This window comes from Phocoena phocoena, chromosome 10 (assembly GCF_963924675.1).
Source record: "Phocoena phocoena chromosome 10, mPhoPho1.1, whole genome shotgun sequence".
Taxonomy (NCBI): Eukaryota; Metazoa; Chordata; class Mammalia; order Artiodactyla; family Phocoenidae; genus Phocoena; species Phocoena phocoena.
Genome location: NC_089228.1, coordinates 70,149,856 through 70,172,200, shown reverse-complemented (window position 1 = coordinate 70,172,200; position 22,345 = coordinate 70,149,856). Strand labels below are relative to the sequence as shown.

The 22,345-nt window shown below is 39.5% G+C and overlaps 1 protein-coding gene across 1 annotated transcript in view; it reads left to right on the top strand.

The window, feature by feature from the left end:
• KIF6 (kinesin family member 6) overlaps positions 1-22,345 on the top strand; it is a 379,056-nt gene that overhangs the window by 8,756 nt on the left and 347,955 nt on the right. Inside the window, exon 3 of the mRNA XM_065885960.1 lies at positions 300-374. Coding sequence (XP_065742032.1) covers positions 300-374 — 75 coding nt within the window. The remainder of the gene's footprint in view (positions 1-299; positions 375-22,345) is intronic.

Here is a 22,345-nt window from a genome sequence, read left to right as displayed (position 1 = left end):
CCTCTTGAGAGCTAAAAAACACACAGTTTATTATTTGGTTCAAAGCTGCTGCGGTTTTTCAGAGGGATTTATTGTGCAGATCTTGTCAAAGCAATACTGTTTACCCACCATTTGTATACAGGGGTACAAGAGTACAGTGTGTTTGGGGCTACAGGGCAAACATTGTGTTAGGTTAGTTAAGCCCAGTGATGTAAATATGAGGTAATTTACAAAGCTTTTAGGAGAAAAAAAAGTATGTATTAATCCAATAGTGTTTGAAGGCTCAAGCTTTTAAATAATTACTGTTTTCACATTTGCAGATTTCAAAGGATTTTTGATCAGAATGAAAAGCAAGAGACCATTTTTGAAAACATTGCCAAACCAGTTGCTGAGAGGTAGGATTTCCTATATTTTGTTCAGTGGGTTAGTGGTTTTTCATCTTGCCTTCAATTCTCAGATAACTGTGGTAATGTGCTTCAGTATATCAATTATGTACTCAGGCTGTAGGGCATGTGATGATGGCAGTACTAATACCTTCTATTGTTACACCTTGTTTGTTTTAGATTTAGATTCTGAGCCTCAAAACAAACCAGTGAGATAGACAGAATAGCTATTATTACTCCCATTTTGAAAGATATGTAAATCTCTGAGGATTAGAGAGATTAAGTAGCACTGCTCAGGGTTAGTGGCTAGTAGTAGCAGAGTCCTAGATGGTTGTCTGACTGTTAAGTCCAGTGCTGTTTTCTGAGTACAATGTTTCAAACATATGGTTAGACAGATGAAGGACTGTGACACCTGGGAGGCCTAATTCTGGATGACCCAACTCTACCTCTGTGTAATAACTCTATTTCAAAGCTTGACTCTTAGCTTAGGTCCCTTTTGTTTCTGTATACCCGGGTAGTTCCAGGCTGCTGACTACTGGAACCAAACTCACATGAGAATAAATGATTCCGAATAAACTGGAGTGCCATTTTATTAATATATGTTGGCAAAGTCTCCTTGAGACTAGACTCTCAAGCCCTTAGATAAGCACGCTCTCTTTCTGTAGGGAGTCTGTATGGGAAACTACTAGTAATAAGATTGCTTTCTGATCCTGAAATCATTTGGGTGATTTTATGACCTAATTAACCCCAGATATATCTACCTTTACTATTCAAATGAAAAATATGTCTGCTAAGTAAACCCATTTTTCAAGTCCACGGATCAGTACACCCTCAACCACGACATTGCTGAAAATATATCGACACACATTGTCTCCCAGACTCCTATCTCATGAATCCCACTCAAAGCACGCCCTTCTCTCTTTTTTCCCAGCTTTATTGAGATATAATTGACACATGACATTGTGTAAGTTTAAGGTATATGTGTTGATTTGACACATTTATAAGTTGCAAAATGATTCTCACCATAGTATTAACTGCCACCTGCATCTTGTCACGTAGTTCCCATTTCTTTTTTGTGGTGAGAACATTTAAGATTTAATCTCTTAGCAGCTTTTAACATTTATAAATACTATTAGCTACAGTCACCATGCTGTCCATTAGATCCCTAAACTTGTTAAGCCCTTCTCTTTTTATACAGTCTTCCGTCATAGTGGGTAGAATATAATTGAGTAGGCTTAAGCTATTTTAGTTGTAGTCACAATCCAACAGCATCTCTTTAGACTAAATTCAGGTCTCCTTGACTGGATGTCACACATTTCTAAAATTCTCTTCTTTTTAGTAATGTTTTGGGTTATGTCATTTTCCAGGTAGCCCATCCCATGTGTTTTATTTTGAGCCTTTCTAAAATCATTCGGGGAGGGGACCTTAGTTTGTGTTTCATGGATGTCTGTTCCCCCCCCCCCATTACTGACTGCCTCTCCCATCTTGAGCCCACTTCCCCCTTGAGGCCTTGCTGTGCCCTCTGACAGGAATTCTCTTCCTTCAGAAATCTGCTTAGTTGCTTCCTCAGCTCTTTTGAAGTCTTTGTTCATGTATCCCCTTCTCAGGAAGGCCTTCCTTTATTAGTACCCAATTGAAACTGCATTCCCTGTCACGCTTCCCTATTTTATTTGTTTGAGCACTTATCACCCTCTGACTTACTATATAGTTTACTTACTAGTTGCTTTGTTTGTCTGTCTTCTACTAGAACAAAAGCTCCATTGAAGGCTGGATATTTATTTGTTTTGTTCACTGACTTGACAAAGATGCCCAGCCTGATTGATGATGACAGGATTTGAAAAATGACAGGCAAGAGTATTTTTGTCCAGGCTGCTCAAGTTGGTCCTAGTGAATCATATCTTTCATCAGTAGGAAGCATTCCTCATTGTCCTTTTTAATACTTTTATTCTTGTATCCCATTTTTCCTGAAACTATTTTTGCTATTTTTTTCATGCTAGCCTCTATCTGCTTCATCTTTCTCGATCTCTTAACTCAACTTCCCTGTGTCATTTTGTCTTTAAATATAGGTCTGGTAAATAAAATATATTTGGCTTTTGCTTTTGTAGCTAAACTCAGAGTCCCTGATATTTAATTGGTAACTTTAACCTGTTAATATTTATTATTATTACTGTAATAGTGTTTGGAGCTATCCTCTCAGGTTTTTTTTTTCTATTTATCATACTCTCTATTTTTTTTCCCTTTCATGCTGTTTGTTGGTTTGACTGTGCTCTTTGTTGCTTTTGCCACTTTCCATTTTCTCTCTCAAGGTGTACACACCTCTGTGTGGTTTAAATTCAGATATTAAAACTTATTTGTATTTTTTCTCAACATCTGAACTTCCTCCATCTGCCTGCCTGTCTGTCTCTCTTCTCCCCAGGCAGGGACCTTAGCACACTTTTACTTTGCCTTTCCTACTTTCCCAGCACTTTAGGTATTGAGATCTACTGATCATTTTATTCAGGATTGTTGAAAATCATTTTCATTATCAGCATTTGCTTAAACTTATCTCTAAGTTATTTTTCTTTGCTTTTCACTGTTTCTTATACTTATGTCTGTTCCTTGGATTCCCTTTTAGTTTTGCTGGTAATCATCTTCTAATAAGTTTTTAGAGAGAGTTCAAGACTGGGGAGCTTTCTGAAGCTTTTCATTCCCCTTCACAGTTAAATGACAGTTTGACTGGGTATAGAATTCTAGGTTAAAAATTCCTTTGTCTCATAGCTATGAAGATATTGCTTCATTGTCTCTTTGTATGCAGTGTTGCTGAATAGATGTCAGTGTCAATCTGGCTCTTATTTCCTCTTAGGAAATACCCTTCTTTCCTGGATGTTTTTAGGATTTTTTTCTTTTTCTTTTTATGAAATTTTATATCAGTGAGTCTATTGATTGTCTAGGTATGGCTATTTTTTCATATAATCATTTATTCTTATCTCTCATTCAGCCACTTCAATCTGAAAACCCTTATATTCAAGCTCAGGGCTCATCACATTGCTAATTTCTTTGATGATTCAAAAATTAATTTTCTTCCCTCTAACTTATTTATTCTTTCTTTCTGGAACTTCTGGATCCAGAACTACCAGTTATATCCTTCCAGGATGGTGGTTTGCTTTTCAGCCATGTATATTCTCTATCACCTACCTCTTAAATTTTTAGTTTTTACAATTTTAGTTTTCATTTGTAGGAAATGAAAAAAGTCTATTCTTGTTTATTCATGTGATCTCCTCCCTTTTCCTTCTGAAGAAAATTATCTTTCTTGGAAACACTGGCTTTTCTTTCTATGTACTTTCTCTTTATGTGAATGTTCTTCTACTGTTGAGTTTGGTGCGTTGCTTTCCCAGTACAGACTTTCCTCGGATGTTTGGTGATTCTCAGTGGTGGGCTCACCTCTGTCATTTGAGAGTGCCATTGTCTGTTTGAGAATGCTGTTTCTGTTCACTGTGGCTCCCCTAGTGTCTGTGGTGAAGGAATGGTGTGCCCTGAGCTTGTCTGCTGGGTGTGAGAACACTCTTTCCTCCTGGGTGTTGCTCACCACCAAGGGCTCTGCTCAGCATCACTAATCCAGGCTCCTACTCTGCAGGAAAGTGTTCTTCAATAGTGGATGGACAGGGCTTCCCTGGTGGCGCAGTGGTTGAGAGTCCGCCTGCCAATGCGGGGGACGTGGGTTCGTGCCCCGGTCTGGGAGGATCCCACATACCGCGGAGCGGCTGGGCCCATGAGCCATGGCCACTGAGCCTGTGCGTCCGGAGCCTGTGCTCCGCAACGGGAGAGGCCACAACAGTGAGAGGCCCGCGTACTGCAAAAAAAAAAAAAAAAAAAAAAATAGTGGATGGACAGATGGAGGCAGACTCAAGTCTCTCTGTGATTCATCTGCAGAGGAGAGGGTTATCAAGGAAATTAACACTAAACTAAGAGCCTGGGGGAATCTTTGTTTTCATTGCCTTTAAATATGTCATATATAGTATGTTCACACTTTAGGAAAACTTGAATTGTGGGACTTTGAATGGTAAAATACAAGGTATCAATAAAGTCATTTATACACAATATTTGAAGTAATATTTATCCCATAAATTGAAAAATATATTTTTAAGAATTATATAATTTGGCAGGCCTGGTGAATGGAAGCTGTGCCACTTTCGATGTTAAACGGAAGTGCCTGCTGTTCTGGTGAAGATTAGTCTCCAGGAACACATGCTCAGTGTAAATCCAGTTCATCTTACACTGTCCCTTTAAGGGTGCTCTACTGGGTTAACCTATTGTAGCTTAATTCTGGTTACTGTGTACAATTAAAGCTAAATAAAATTAATCATCTTTCTTACCAAAATTCTGTAGTTCAGGAATCTTACTAATTTAGACGCATCTTTCCCTACTTAACTCAAATCAGTGATATGACTCCATGACTGCAGAATTGCAGGACTGGTGGTGAGAATTTATAAAGCTATAAATTTGTATCATGGGAAATTAAGTAAAAGAATCTTTGTGGTTATTTGTTCGTTAGCACATCTCCACTAGGAAGTACATTCCGCCTCTTCTGAACTTTGAAGGTAAAAACTGCCTTCTAGCGTATTAATTTTGCTCACTGGTTTTGGAATAATTTTTTGGAAAGATAAAATTTAGTAGGTCCACAGATGTGTTTAGCGTATGGCACTGCACCACATAAAAGAGGTTGTAGCTTTACTTGATATTTTACCTGGTGTTACGCTTTTCAAGCTGGAGTGCATCGATCTTGGGAGTATGTGGTGCTCTATCAGGGGATACCTGAAGCCACAAGCTGAACGCAGCACATCATTCTGGAGTATGAGTTTTACTTAAAGATTTAGGCAGAAAACTTTGAAATCTAGACTTTTCGGGGGTTTTATCACATGCACTTGTAAATCTGCAGAACCCCAGTTTTCCAGCCAATCTTATGCTTTACCTAAAAGCTTGGGGTGTAGGAAATTCATTTTAGGTACAGTGAGTGCTTTTGGAAAAATTTGGAAATTTGGTGTTAGAGAAGAACATGGTTTGACCAAAATGAATAGGGCGCACACTGCCAGGAGGACTGGTTGCGCCCAAGATACAGGTCCCCATAGCTGGTGCCACTGGGCAGCTAAAGCCTCTGCACTGCGACAAGGCCAGCCAGGATGGTTTCTGAAAACCTATTGTGAACCATTGCTTTTTAACCTTTGATTTCACGAATGATGAACAATATCAAGGGCAGCCTTTCAATTTATGAGAAGAAGGGGGTGAAGGGGAAAAGAAAGCTCCCAGGGCTACCACCTCAGACTTGGAGAAGAATGTTGGAGAATACCTGTCCACCTGTGCTCTGGCTTGGGGGGAGGCCAGGGCTTGGTAGAGGGATTTCCTCATGGGAGGGGCAGTCCCACACTCCAGTGGGGCCAGGGCCAAGCCCAGCAGGGCTCTCACCTGTGCCCTGGAAAACAGGCTTTGCTGATGATGTTGTGGGTCACGTAGCTTGCCCAGTCCTGCTGCACAGGCAGAGAATAGATCCTGCACCTTCAAGACAAGAGGACCAGAAAGGGAGAGAAGGAGGGCCACAGAAGAGTATTTAAAATAAATCTTATTAGCCAGTTATTCACCTCTGTGTACTCATGCTTCTACCTCATCTGGCTCAAAAAATTTGGCAACAAGTAGAATAATCTAATTCTGGCCTCAGCCCTGTGACTAACTCACTATGTGACTCTGGGTCAGGCCTCTCACTTTGGAACCAGTTCTACCATCTGAGAAAGGTTGATGCTAATAATATTACATTTACCAGGTTGTTTTGAGGATGAAAAGAAACAATGAATATGAATGTACTTTGTGAACGTCAATGCCCTGTTCAGTCTAAGGGTTGAAAAGTTAGAAATCTTTATTCTTTTTGCCACTTTAAAACTATGGCCAGGGCTTCCCTGGTGGCGCAGTGGTTGAGAGTCCGCCTGCCGATGCAGGGGACACGGGTTCGTGCCCCGGTCCGGGAAGATCCCACATGCCGCGGAGCGGCTGGGCCCGTGAGCCACACCTACTGAGCCTGCGCGTCTGGAGCCTGTGCTCCGCAACAAGAAAGGCCGCGATAGTGAGAGGCCTGCGCACCGTGATGAAGAGTGGCCCCCCGCTTGCCACGACTAAAGAAAGCCCTCGCACAGAAACGAAGACCCAACCCAGCAAAAATAAATTAATTAATAAACTCCTACCCCCAACATCTAAAAAAAAAAAAAAAAAAAAAAAAAAAAAAACTATGGCCAGTCACTTCTGTCTCCAGACAAAGATGAAGTCGACATACTTCTCTCTAATCCTCTTACTAAGTACAGCTAAAAGCTCTGGGCGTTATATATAAAAGAATATAAGAAGACCCTGAAAGGTGGAGATAAGAAGGTAGACTGGCCAGGGGACTTCAGGACCTAAAGGAGTGACACAGCCATGAGTTCCCTGTGTTTTTTTTGTTATGTTTTGTTTTGTTGCTTCATGTATCCCAGACTGGATGCTGGAGAAACTGGCAACCCAGAAACACCAGTAGACTTAGACAAAAGTGCCAAAAAACTTCTGCTCTCTAAAGCCAAGTCACCAGGAAAGGGGGCAACCCAGTGAGACAGAAACTTTTAGATACTGGTTGCCCTGCTCCATCCAAATACCATGGAAAAACTCATGGCCCCACCCTCACCCAGACTGCAAAGGCCGGGCTGTAACAAGGCACCCCATTCTGCTGCTGCCAGGGTGGTATCTGAGGAGTGGGAGGACTTTCCTCCCCACTTGGAGGTAACAGCTTCCATTCTCCCCTCCCTCAGGTTGTCAGTGGAAGTCTCTTGAGGATCCTGGAGTTCACCACCATCCAGCAGTATCAAGGCCTCCCCACCCTGCTGTGAGGTCACTGAGCATCACAAGGTGCCCCTCCCTTTCTTGTCCAGGGAGGTGTCGGTTGAGGCCTAGAAGGGAGCCTGAAATCTCACCTCTGTCCACAGGAATGAGGCCCCTCCACAGGTGTCAAGAGAGGCAGAGTGGTGAACCGGGACCCTTACCCCCACCTGGCAGTAGCATGATGTCAGAAGAGACCTGCTAAAATAGAAGTTTTAAGTATGACCTAGACTCTCAGTAACTAATGCCTAAAGTATCCAGGATACAATGAAAAATTATGCATTAAATAAGAAATGTCGAGAAATAGGAAAATACCAACTTCCATAAGGAGAAACCATCAACAGATGCTAAAACATAGATAACACAGATCTTAGAATGATCTGACAAGGATTTTAAAGCAACCATCATAAAAATGCTTCAGTGAGCAATCATGAACATGTTTGAAACAAATGAAAAGATATAAAGTCTTGGCAAAAAAAATAGAAGATATAAAGAAGAATCAAATTGGAATTTCAGACTGAAAGTACAATAACTGAAATTAAGAACTGCAGAATGGAGAGGTCAGATGAAAGAAGTAATAAATTTTAAAATATAACAATAGAAATTACCCAGTATGGATGACAGAAAGAAAATAGACTGAAAAAAAAAAACAACAACAATGAACAGACCCTCAGGGACCTGTGAGAACTACAGCAAAAGATCTAACATTCATGTTGTCAAAGTCCCAAAAGACAGGAGAAAAAGAGTATAGTTGAAAAATATTTAAGGAAATAATGACTGAAAATTCCCCCAATTTGGCAAAAGGCATAAACCTAGAACTTTATGAAGCTGAGAAAGTTCCAAACAGGATAAACTCAGAGAAATCCACTTTAAAACAAATATTAGTTAAACTTCAGAAAACTACAGACAAAGAAAAAAATCTGAACACAAGGAGAAAGAAATGATACCTACAGGGAAAAAATAATTTGAATTATAGTGTATTTTTCATCAGAAAGTGTGGAGTCTAGCAGGAAGTAGCAGAATATTCTCAAGTGCTGAAGGAAAAGAACTGTCAGCCCAGAATACTGTCCCCAGTGTAATTATCCTTCAGGAATAAAGGGGAAATAAAGACATTTTCAGACAAAGGAAAACTAAGAGAATTAGTTGCCAGCATATCTATCCTAAAAGAAGGGATAAAAGAAGTTCTTAAAAGAAGGAAAATGAAAAAAGAATGAATCTTGGAACATTAGAACAAAAGAAGGAACAAGAGAAAGAACAAAAATATACACTAATAAAATAAACTTTTCTTCTCTTGAGTTTGAAAAATCGTGTTTGATGAAGCAAAAAACAAAGCATTGTCTGATGACAGTTACAAACGGGGAGGGTAAAGGGATTTAAAGGGAAGTAAGGTTTCTATACTCCATTCAGACTGGTACAGTGTCAACATCAGTAGATCTCTGTGGTGATGGAATAGTTCTGTATCTTAATTGCAGTGATGGTTACTTGAATCTACACATGTGATAAAATAGCATAGAACTCTACACGTGTATTGTACCAATGTCAATTTCCTGGTCTTGATAATATACTATAGTTATGCAAGATGTAACCATTGGGGAAAACTGGGTGAAGGTACACCGAACCACACTGTAATCTTTTTGCAACTCCCTGTAAATTTATAAGTATTTCAAAATAAAATGTTAGTATCACCAGGTATGAAAATTTTAGTGTCCTTTGTTTTATGATGCCCTTCTATTCAGTAAATTCAGTAATCTGAATGATTAGACTAGAACTTCTCCCCCATGGGTCTCAATAAAGCTAATTTCATTAGACATTCACCCAAACATGCCTGCCAGTAAACATTTATTTTTCTCAAAGTTGGCTTTCAAGCAGAAAACACTGGTCAACCACCAAATTGTACAAAAACCCCTTGGCTCCCACAGATCTGTTCAACTTCAGGCCACAAGTTCACTTACCAGATGTGTTGTTTATAAACATGTACCTGTACTTGGCTCCACTTCCTGCTACACTGAATTTCCTTATAAATCACATTTATGGCTTTTGTGATTTTACTAATATTCTTAATGTTTTAACACTTTTTAAATTATACTTTCAACTGAAAACATGGCTTTGTGTTTAAAAACAGGAACACATATCCAGGGTTTTAACCCTGGAATTATATAAGAGCATGACCTCGAGGTACTCCAAGATCTTAATGAGGAAGGGGATAATAATGCCACTCCACCCACAGCTAATGAACTTGGAGAGAGCAGCGGCAGTCCATCAAACAAGCAGAGATTGTACTAAGGATGCACTTTTAAAATATGGATTTTATTATTGTACATAAACAAATGAGTCTCAATCTGGATGTCTCTTAAGGATGACCAGTCAGGAAATTGCATGATACCATCATTTTTGCAATGATAACTACATGTAAAGCTATTTGTAATTCATTTGATAAAATACCTCTGAAAAAATGGCCTGAGAGTTTTATGAAGCCATTTGATTGGGACTGTGAGTTCTCTGACAGAGCAGATACATGTGATGAAAATTGCTGGGCCAGTGCTAAAATAAAAGGCATTGCTTGAATTAAAGACAGTAAAAAAAAAAAAAGACTGACAAGTGGATCAGAGATGCCCTCACACAGCGATGTGACTCCTTAGCTAGAAGGTACTTGTCTTAGGCTGCCAGCCTACTCCTTCAAGCAGATCCTGAGGCCAGGATTTGAGTGGAAGTAGTTTACTTGCAAGGTGAGCCCAGGAATCACCAGTCAGGTTGTGGTGAAGTGAGGTGGGGAAGGAAAGGAAGCCACTGCAGGTACATTAAAGAGCAGGTTACCGCTGTAGGCAACTGGGACTCAATCCCACTGGTGTTCTCTGGGGGACTGCGAGGAACAGGCCTCAGCATTGTCCCACCCGAGGGGTGAGGAAGCGCATTTGTATTTAACCTCTACATTATGTGAAATTGTGTTCTTAAAACATTGTGATACCAGAATGGAGAAGTTATCTGCATATTGAGTGTGACGAGAGCTCTCCTTGTTTCTTCCCAATATTCTGACATTCACACACTCAGTATCATTTTTCTCATTAATCCTTGAGGACAGTAGAAAATTTCCCTCATTCATAATAATTTAAAACATTATATTGCTATTCGTCAAACACATGAAGTGTGTTCCCAGCTCAAGACCTTTGCACTTGCTATTATTCCCACTGCTTAGAACCCTCTTCTCCCAGGTTTGCTCCTGGCTTGTCCCTTCCTGTCCTCCAGGTCTCTGCTCAGATGTCTTCTCTGTCCTTAAATGTGTTCTATTTTTCTTTATAGCATGTATCACCAACTAACATACTATAGGCAGTATTTACTTGTTAAATTTGTTTATTGCCTGTCTCCGTCCACTCAAGTATAAACTTCCTGAAGGCCCGGGGTCTATCTTTGTTCACTGTTGTATACCCCGCTCCTAAAACAGTGTCAAATACATACTGCCTACTCTATGAATATTTGTTGAGTGATAGAACTAGCACGTAAAGGGTTATCTATTGGGAGCTGTAGCCTTCCCTTTCTTGCTGAATGCATAGTGATGGACTTTATTTCTTGTAAAAGGAGTTTCACGTTTGGTTCCTTCCGGAGATATTATTTGGACAGAGGCCTTTTCAGTGAATTGAAAATGAAACTACAGATAGCTGCCTTTTTGTCTGGTCTGATGGTTCTCAAAGTGTGATCCCTGGGCCAACAGCATCAATGTCACCTAGGAACTTATTAGAAATGCAAATGCTTGGGCCTCCCCCAGACCTGCTAAATCAGAGCAATCTGTGTTTTAACAACAGATTGTTAAACCACCCTCTAAGTAATTCTGATGCACTAAAATAGAACTAAAGTTTGGGATTCTCTGATCTTGGTACAAAGCTTAATACAGGTTGAGAGGGGTCAGTGGGTAGGAACAGAGGGGGTACTCGTGGTATTCGTCTTTAATGATATCTTTCCCAGAGATCTGAGGTGTACCCTACACAACTTTCCAATTCCAAAATTGGTATTTGTTTGTTTATAATTTACATCCCACTTATTTATAAAATAAATCAAAGCACTTCATGCTAATGCTAGGGCAGGCTTCATGGGTGTAGTATGTAGTAACACAGGGCCCCATGTTCAGAAGGGGACCCATCTTGGTTTACTACTCTGTTGTTAACATTTTTAGGAAGATTAAAAAGTAGCAGAGACATCAGAAACTATTTAGACTGTTACGTAATTAAGTAATTTTAGGAACTTTATAATTCTCTTTGAAGAAGTAATTGTGGGAGACTGTATAACACATTGATTAAGACTGTGGGCTTTGGAGCCATACAAGCTTGGTTCAGCTCCCAATTTTAATACTTAATAGCTGCGTGGCTTGGGCAAGTTACTTAATCTCTCTGTGTCTCAGTTTTTAGTCTGTAAATGGGGAAAGTGATACCGTAATAGCTACTTCATTTGCTACTTCATTTGCCATGATCAAATGGACTATACATGAAAAACATATGCCACAGTACATAGTATGTGCTCAATAACTATTAGCTATCATCCATTTTTGGCTCCTCACCAACATTTCCATAGACAAAGATTTTTCATTCCAATTCAGGATTTTACTGAGTTATGAATGTTTTTCTTTATGGATTTTTTCCCCTTGACTGTCTTTAGCTTTGGTTTCTCCTGAGGCACAAGTTTGCAGCTTTACCATAGATCTTTATTTCAGGATTTGAGGATACGTTTACAGATGATCCAAAGATACTGCTAGTTATTACCATTCACCTTCATATCCTCCCAAAGAATGATATGCAAAGAAAGCAAACAGAATGCAAAGCCGTCTGGAAAATCCTTCCTGCACAAATGTGTAGTGATTGATTACAACTGCTATAGTTATTTGCATTTATAATCGACTGTGGCAAAAAGCGCAACCATAGTTAAAACATGTTGTTTAAATTGTTGGAGAAACTATAGCAGTAAATTTAGCTAGTGCTTTATCACTTGCAGATCTAAATATCTTCCTCATTTGAAAGTTGCTTTCCTTGGAGCAGAGCTCTTTTAGCAGAATTTCCATCATTCTCAGTGAATTTGGCCTTTCCTATTCTTGGCCATGTGGTTTTGGTCAGATTTTTAGTGTACTTCTTGCTAAACAACATGAACAAATTTACTTATTGTTATTTGATAACAGTGAATACATTTCATTTTATATAGAGCTTTGCCAATCTTATAGCACTTTCACATGTATTATCTCACTTAATTTTTACCATAACCCTATGGGTAGCTAGGTATTATTCCCATTTTAGATGAGAAAACCAGGGCTCTGAACATTTAATTGACTTCTGCAGGGTCACACGGTAATTAGTCTGTGGAGCTGAAACTGGAATAGATCTTCCTTTCATATAGTCCTTTGATCGTGAAATTGCTGTATCACACAGTTGCGTTTATGTATTTCCTTCCATTTCACAAAAGTTGCCCTGACTAAATTCACCAGTGATGTTCCTGTTGCTGAATCAGTGGACATCTTTCAGTCTCCATCCTGTTTGACCTTTCAGCTCGGGCACAGCAGGCAGCACCCATGCAATAGTGTTTGGCCAGCTGCACACCTGGGAGCAGTCCAGGGCACAGCAGGACCCTGAGGGGGCAGGCATGCTGGGGCTTGGACCTAGATAAGTGAGAGTGACCACCATAGCATCAGCAGAAGTGACCACTCAAGATGATAGGGGCTTCCCAAGGGAGCAGCGCGAGGACAGGCATGCAAGGCTGGCTGTCCCTTGTGTACCCAGAGCTGGTCCTAGCAGCATCTGATATTTAAGTCTCCAGCCTTAGCACTGGGACAGGAACTGCTGGTGCTCAGGCTGCAAACTTTATCAGTAAGTTATTACAAAATAAAAGCGGATATATGGACATGGCAATAAAGCATATCAGAGAGTTGATAGAATTCTTCAGAGAGGTTAGAGTTTTCAGTTTTGAAAACTGCTGCAACTTTGTAAAGAAAATATCTGCAGCCTTAGAAATTAAATTTAAAGATCATCACGTTCAACAGAAAAGGACACTATTTTCATATGAAGCTTGAGATGAACCAATTAATGCAGAAGACAATTTTTAAATGAAAATTTTCCTTGTAATCATATAGATATGGTGATAGAATATATAAACATGTGTCTTGAATTATGTACAAATTATAAAGCCACTCGGTTTCTTGTTCAACTTCCACAAGTTACAGGAGATGTCAGAGGAAACATTAAAATGCATTGTATGTATTTGCATTTAAAATTAAATTCAGGGCTTCCCTGGTGGCAGTGATTAAGAATCTGCCTGCCAATGCAGGGCATATGGGTTCGAGCCCTGGTCCGGGAAGATCCCTCATACCACGGAGCAACTAAGCCCGTGCGCCGCAACTACTGAGCCTGCACTCTACAGCCCGCAAGCCACAACTACTGAGCCCGTGTGCCACAACTACTGAAGCCCGCACATCTACAGCCCCATGCTCTGCAACAAGAGAAGCCACCGCAATGAGACGCCCGCGCAACACAACAAAGAGTAGCCCCCACTTGCCGCAACTAGAGAAAGTCTGCGCACAGCAACGAAGACCCAACGCAGCCAAAAACAAACAAACAAATAAATAAATAAAATAAATCTATAAAACAATTAAATTCAAACTAACATGAAACTGATTTGTATGAAGAGTTAAATCTTTTTAGAGAAATTGTTTTATAAGATTCATCAGCTTAGATATACTAAATTTTATATTTTGAAATAATTTATAGGAAATTTATCTCAGTGTTGTCACAGCTTGTGAAATACTCTTAACAACTCCAGTAACAGTTACATCAGCAGAAAGATCTTTCTCAAAATTAAAAATTATTTGTACATAATGGTCTATATGGGAAAAGAATCTAAAAAGGAGTAGATATGTGTATATGTATAACTGATTCACTTTGCTGTACACCTGAAACTAACACAACATTGTAAATCAACTATACTCCAATAAAAATTTTTAAAACATTATTTGTATATTACCTCCCCATGACTTACTTATTTTATAACTGGAAGTTTGTACCTTTTGACCACCTCTGCCTACCATGGTGACTATAGTTAATAATACTGTATTGTATATTTCAAAGTTGCTTAGAGAGTACATCCTAAAAGTTATCATCACAAGAAGGAAAACTTTTGAAAGAAAAATTATTTGTGATCTTGCATTTGCTAAGAGCTTTCAGTTATATCAACTGAAAATGAAATTGCTCAAAATACAAATTTTGATGACCTAGTAAATGCATACATAGAAAGACAATTGTATGATCCATCAAGATATATTAATAAAGTATTATTATTTTTGTGTTATATAAAATTATAACACCAACATATTATTTTTTTACAATTTAGAAGTTTATCATTACTCATGTAATACTATTATTCATCTAATTATAAGTAATCACTGTAATTACTAAAATATTTTTAAGGGAGAAGGCTTTATATTTTAATATCTTTGACAGCACTTTTTCCTTTTTGAACAAGGGGCCCTGCATTTTCATTACGTCTTTGGCCTCACAAATATTGTAACTAGCCCTACCAGAAAGGCCCTCCTGCTTCCCCCTTGTAAACAAAGCGGCCCTTACCTTATAGCTTTTTATTTTCTTCTCATATTCTCCCCTTTGCTCTCTAGGCTTCAGGTTTCAACAGTCCACAAATCTTCAGCCCTAGGGCATTTGCCCTGGCTGTTTTCTCTGCCTAGAATGCTCTTCCCTCAGATACCCACGTAGCTCACACTGTCACCTCTTTAAAGTCTTTGCTCAAATGTCACTTTCTTAATGAGGCATGCCCTGATCACCCTAGCTAGTGAAAACTGCAGCCCACCCGTCTCCCCAGCTACCGCTGACCACCTTACATTAGTCTACATTTTCCTTTTTTTTTTCCATAGCACTTATCACCATTTGACATGTATAGTTTACCTATGTACTGTGTCTGTTGTACATTATCGGTCTCCTCTGCTAGAATGTCAACTTCATAAGGACAGGAATCTTTTTCTGTTCTGTTCACTGATGATTCCCAAGACCTACAACAATGTTGACGTATAGTAGATACCCAGTGAATATTTCTAAAATGAATGAAGTCTGAAATTATTAGATAAACATGCAATTGCTGTGCAAGCCAGATTTATTCACATAACTGCAATGTGTTTTTCTTTGTTGTGCAAAAGACAAATTAGATTCTTGATTCCTCAAATTGTTTACAGCTAATGCTTTTGTATTTCCATCTATTTTAATTAATGAAAATTCCTATTATAGAGCTGTACACTGAATGCATGCTAATTAAATTGTGTTGTTCATATAATTATAGCTGTGAAGGGCTTTCAGAACACTAAAAACTTTGTTACAAAAGCTTAAACAATTGAAATAAAAATAAAACCCCAGTGGCTGAGTTCTTTATTTGCCTGTTAAGAATATTTATCTCTTATGAGACCCTGTTTTGCCTCAATCTAAATGATAAAAGAAGTATAGTACGTTTTCACTTAAGAGTGTCTGTATTTTCACTCTTAATTTAGGTGCATAGCCAACTGTGTTAGGAATTAGGAACTATTCTTATTCATATATAAAATATTCTTTATCCATAGCTCTGTAGAAATTCAAATGTATATTTACTAACTTGTATAAACGTGTATTTACTAACTTCACTCTCAAGCACTAGGATCTTTGAAAATCAATATTTCTTTTATTTGTGATTTAATTTTGGTTAGTTTTATCATGAGAACACCAACACTTCTTCTCACTGAGACAAATCAGGATTATTGTTACAAGTAGGAAGTATCCATTTTTTAAATAACAAACTTGTGCTGCCTGCTACTTTTAAAAAATGGAATTGCTTCTTTAATGGGAGAAATTGTTACTGAAAGTTGCTGTGCTATCTGTATGTTTCTGGTAGAGGGAGTTTTTATATCAGGACAATAAAATTTAGATTTCTAAGGAAGCCACCAAAATAATGAAACACTTAAGTAGCACACCAAAACTATTTTCTAAATGTTGATATGATGTAAAAGCATGATTAGCGTCTTTAATTAGAAGGATGAAAATCACGGCAATAGTTTCATATCTATATTAGATGAAGGCATAGCTCCAAAGATTTCCCAGTTTCCATGTGATATTAGTAATATTGTATGACTACTATTATATGAGTAATATGAATCAGAATTTTGCAGTACTAAGAAGATACCAATGCAGATACTAAAAAGTTGTGGATTCTATAGTTTCCCAATCTATTTTATTCTTAATATGTCATTGAACCCTGGAAAAATGACCTGTCTAATGTTAGTCTACTGAACTGTCTCAGTGACAAGAAATAAAAACCTACCTCAAATCAAAGAAAAAGAAATTTATTGCCTTACATTACTAGGAAGTCTAGAAATTTTTTTAAAAAATAAATTTATTTATTTAATTTGTTTATTTTTGGCTGCTTTGGGTCTTCATTGCTGCACGCGGGCTTTCTCTAGTTGTGGTGAGCGGGGGGCTACTCTTCGTTGTGGTGCGTGGGTTTCTCATTGCAGTGGCTTCTCTTGTTGCAGAGCATGGGCTTTAGGCACGTGGGCTTCAGTAGTTGTGGCACGTGGGCTCTAGAGCTCAGGCTCAGTAGTTGTGGCACACGGGCTTAGTTGCTCCACGACATGTGGGATCTTCCCGGACCAGGGCTCGAACCTGTGTCTCCTGCATTGGCTGGCGGATTCTTAACCACTGTGGCACCAGGGAAGCCCCTAGAAATATTTTGACTTCAGTCTCAGTATCCTCCATGTGGCTGGCAGCTCCAAGTTTACAGGTTTGCAGAACCACAACCTTCAAAAAGGACATTTATCTTTCCTACTGACGTTAATAGAATGTCCGTGTGAGGATTCTGGCACCATGCCCATGCCCAAACGAATCACTATCACTAGAGGATGGGGTACCCTCTTTACCTAGATTCCCCTAGCCTCACTGTTGGCCCTACCTGTATCACTTGGAGATGGGGAGAAGTTCTGCTGAAGGACAGGATGTTGGTGTTCCCAAGGAAGCAAGATAAGAAAACAAGCTGGACAGATAAACTTCTGCCTTGAATAAGTAGGCAACTTAAAGAAAGCCAAATCAATTTGGAGATACCTATGAAATACTGAAGGCCTGAGGACTTTCAAGGATGACTGTAGACAATAAGGAACAAGAACAGAGCTTGTTTGTATTTTGGCTGTGTCCTTCTATGGTATCTAACAGCTCAGTCTACCTGGTTAATGGGATGTTGACATGTGTGTGTAGATTTTGGGTTGACTGTGATGATGCCATACTAGATAAAGAGGAACTAACGTGTTAGGTTTCTACCATGTGTTAGGCTGTAAACACTTCGGGATATTTTATATACATATATATACTCTCGAATCCATGAGGTCTTGATGTATCTGTGAGTGACAGAAAAACTTAATAGGTCTTAAAGATATGAGCGTTTATTATCTCACTTAAAAGAATCCTGGAGATAGGCAGTCCAAGACTGCATGGGCAGGTCTGTGACCACCTTCCTTATCACATCACCTTGTGGCACAAGATGGCTGCTTGAACTCCAGCCCAGAGATGCACCTTCTAGGAAGGAGGAAGGCGTGAGTAGGTGGAGGAGATTGCCGCTGCTGCTTCTTAAAGAGAACTGTTGGCATTCCCACACGACATTTCCACTTAGATTTCATTAGTCTTAACTCAGTCACGTGGCCACACCAAGCAGTAAGTGAGGCAGAGAAATGTAAATCTTTTAGTTGGGAGGCCACGTGCCCAGCTATAATCTGGGGTTTGGTTACTAAGGAAGAAGGGGAGAATGACTACTGGGAGGCAACAAGGAGTCTCTGCCTCGTACTTCATTTCCAATACACAAGCATTGGTCAGGACTGGAAGACCATGTGACCATTTGACCATGTGACCATTTCCAAGTTAGGAAAGTCTTAAACATCTCTGGGTTTGTGCTAATTTGGTGCCTTTAAGAGCTCCTTTCCTTCTCTTGCCTAAGGCCTCAGACGTGCTTTAAAGAGGTTCCTGGTGAATCTTCTCAGAGTCCTGCCACATATGTACTATACGTACTGACTTTCCCCGGGCATATGTGTATGTTGATCTGGGCGTTGCTGCTCTACGCTTACATCATATGTGACCACTGCTTTCTCACATGTCGCTCCGTTACCACTGCATTCTTCCTCAAGTGAATTTATATGTGAGGTTTATGATAGTTATCCTTTCGATGCTGAGAAGCTACTTCATTTCTTACCTAACTAGCTGGTGCACTGTTGTGTCACTTTTAAAAGTAGGGCTTATGTATATTTTAAGTATAGCACACTCTTCTGTCATGAGAAAACAATAGTTACAACTCTTCTGTTTCACCTCACACATTGTATCTCCTTTAAGGAATAGTAAGAGTACGATAGGCTTGTATATTAAGTAGCCTCCAGTAAATGTATTAAAGTATAGGTATGGTAGAAATATTTCTCCCTAGAGATTACTTGACAAAATAAGTAATGAATAGAGGTTCAGATATACCTCAGTGATAAAACCATCATTCTTCGTTAGGCACATAACATATTTTTTCTGAACTGTAAACATGTTCAAATGTGTTTGAGACCACGCTGTGAAGAATCTCATATATCACAACTTCAGTATATTGAAAAGCTGTTTGGCTATTTACCCGATGTTTTCAACCTCTCTAAGATTGGAAGTACGGATGAAAAAGCAAGTGTGAAACTTCCTCAGTAAGATTCTTTTTGAGCGTGATTCTAAATGATCTATTACAGTGACCTTAAACTAAACCAAAGTTCATCATGTCTCCATATGGCCATCGTGTTATGAAAAGAATGGCAATGGTTACTTTGGGGAAATTAGGTGGCTTTAAAAAATTTGAACATAGAAAGACTTGTTTTCTTTAGTTTTAAGTTTGGGTTTCTTTTTACTAAATTTACCACTTAGGCCTTTATCTCCAGTTCAGTCTGCCTCTTTAAACAGAAGTTCATTTGCTACTTCACTTCCTAAGCTAGGGTTGCCAGATTTAGCAAATGAAAATGCAGGACACCCAGTTAACTTTAAATTTCAGATAAACTATGAATAAACTTGAAGTATAAATGTGTCTTAAATGTGGCATGGGCCGTACTTACACTAAAAAATTATTTGTTGTTTATCTGAAATTCAAATTTAACTGGGCATCCTGTATTTTATCCGGCAACCCTACTTCCAGCCCTTGTTGCTGTGATATTGTCTGCATATTTTCTTCATTGAAGTTCACATCTCCATCAGTGGATTTCTCCTGTCCCTGCATTTTCCCCTGCCTTTGGCCATTCCATCTGGATGGTGTTGTCTTCTCCCTTTGTTGTTTTATCAGCTTAATGCAGTCACCCATCTGCCCCTCCTCCTGATCTCTCTCCTGTTAATGACACACGGCAATGTTTATGCTTGAAACTTTGAGGTTATTTTGAGTCCTCCTTTACCCTTGTCCTCTGCATTTAGTCAATAACAAGTCCTGTCCATTCTTCTTCACCGTCCATTTCTCCCTCCCTCCCCTCCTCCTCCTTTTTCCCTCCCCTCACTGTCTCTCTCATTCTTGTCTCCACCTCTCTGTCCATTCCCCACAGTACCCTCAATTCAGGCCCCTGCTCACAAGCGACCCCTGCCCATCTGCTTTTCCAGCTGGCCTCCTGTTCGAGGCTCTCGCTACCCAGGTCATTTTGCATACCTGGTTCATCATTCTAAACTATTGCACCAATCTTATTCCTTCCCAGCTGAAAACCTTCAGGGACTTCCTGTTGTCTACAAAATGAAGTTTAAGCCCCTTATTTGAGGCCTTACATGCAAGACTTAACAAGAATTGGCCTCTGCCTTTTTATCTAATTACATCATTACCTTATACTAGTGTTATCGAGACTAAGCTCATACCGCTTGCTGCACAGCAGGCCAATAATCAAGAGACAAGTTGCTGGGGCAAGGAATAACAGCTTTATTCGGAAAGCCAGCAGACTGGAAAGATGGTGGGCTCATGCCCCAAAGAACCATCTTGCCTGAGTTTGAATTCAGGCTCTTTTTATACTAAAAGGAGAAGGAGTAAAGTCAAACACTTCCTGGTTCCCATCCGCTTCTGGAGGGAATGTGTTAATTTCTTCCTCCCTGCAGTCATTCACAGGTGGGCCTGGTCAGGATGTTTTAGCATAATGCTCATTACCTGGGAAGCAGGGTTCCCAGACATGGGCCATTATGGATAATCTAAGCTCATAGACAACATCCCTTTAGTTATTAACTTGTAATACTATATCAATAGAATACAAAAGGTTCTTCCCTATTACACTCGTGTTTATCACCCTTTTAGATTCACTTGCTCTTTCATCATAATGTAATACTGAAAATTCCTTTAGGGATGTTTTAAATTATGTAATCATTTGGCATATAGAGTAAAAGGAAGAATTATCCTAGCTTATGTCACTATATTAGTAAATGTTACATTATAAAGTTTATTTCTAATAAAAATTTAATAATATTCTAATTACATAAATACAAAGAAATGTTTTTACTTTTCCCCACTTACCAAATGATGCACAGTTTCTTATACTTTGAATTAGATAATAAAAATGTGATTATTAACAAAATTTAAAATGACACCTTGTGTTATATTTGGCTTTGTGATCAAATATATATGGACATGTGCATTATTATTAAGCATTTCATAACCTGATGTTTAATTCTTACATTTTGCATTTAAAAATTAACCTTTTCATAATATCAAAATATTCATACCTTTTACAGTACATTTCTTTTTTTCCTTTTTTTTTTTTTTTTTGCGGTACGCGGGCCTCTCACTGTTGTGGCCTCTCCCGTTGCGGAGCACAGGCTCCGGATGCGCAGGCTCAGCAGCCATGGCTCACGGGCCCAGCCGCTCCACTGCATGTGGGAATCTTCCTGGGCCGGGGCACGAACCCATGTCCCCTGCATCGGCAGGCGGACTCTCAACCACTGCGCCACCAGGGAAGCCCTACAGTACATTTCTAAGTGATGAGATAAGAAAGCACGTTTCAGGTTGCTATTTCCAGGCATTTCTACACTGAGTATATCTCATAATTAGATAGTCTTTATTCACAATAAATAAAAATCCAGATTGTAAACTGTCCTCCTCCTCCCCCTCATGACTCTCCGTTTGTTCTGTTGTAGAAGCCCAAGGCTCAGGAGAATTCATCCCAGGCTGCCCCTTACCATGCTTCTCTTTATGGGTTTGGCTTGGTTGCAAAATACTGTAGCAGCTTCTTGCTGGGCAATCTGAGAAAGGCTACAGCTAGTTCCTGGGATACTTCTTTTCTCCTGGATCATAATAAATTGAATAAATAAGGAGTTCCTGATCCCTGATCTATATCAATCAAAGTGAAAATATGGGTATGTTAATCTTGAACTGTAGCCTAGCTGAGCTAATCTTCACGGTTGGTCCTGACTGGTATGATGTAATTAATTGCAGTTAATGTATATTTGTGGAAGCTAAGATGCTTATAATCACTGGACGGTTTCGGTACCTGGAAGTGCTTGAGCTGGATCTCTTCGTTTGCCCCTCCAGACCTCCCATCTTCCCCTTTCCACCTGGTCTCTGTCCTCATTGCTGGGCCTGGTGGGTTCATCAATCTGCTTCCTGCCCCCTGGCTGCTGGGTAGTTTCGGCCAATGGAAAGCCCCAGTGGGAGATCATAGGGGGAGGGACAATGAGGTCACTTTCCCCCAAGGTTTCTACCTGTAAGGTCACCTTGGATTGGCTGTTTTCTTCAGACTGAAGACCACTTACTTCTCAAGGCAGCCTGCTGTCTATAATTCTCTCTCCTCTGGATTCGTTACCCTTCTTTCCCCTTGTGCTCTTTAGCCCTAGGGGTGATGTCAAATCCACTACTACTTGCACCGGGTCTCAGCGCTGTTCCTTATGGCCCCCCAGAATGTCCCACACCTTTGTAAAAAGGCCCTCAATGAATAGAGTATGCCATCTATTTCCTGTTGGGATCCTCACTGATATAATGCTTTATATGGAGTAACTAATTTAATCCCTTCAGCTATACTATGAAGTAAGTATAAATAGTATCCTTGTTCTAGGGGAAAGGAAAGCGAAGCACAGAAACACTAAGTCACCTGCAAAGGTTGCAGGACTATGATG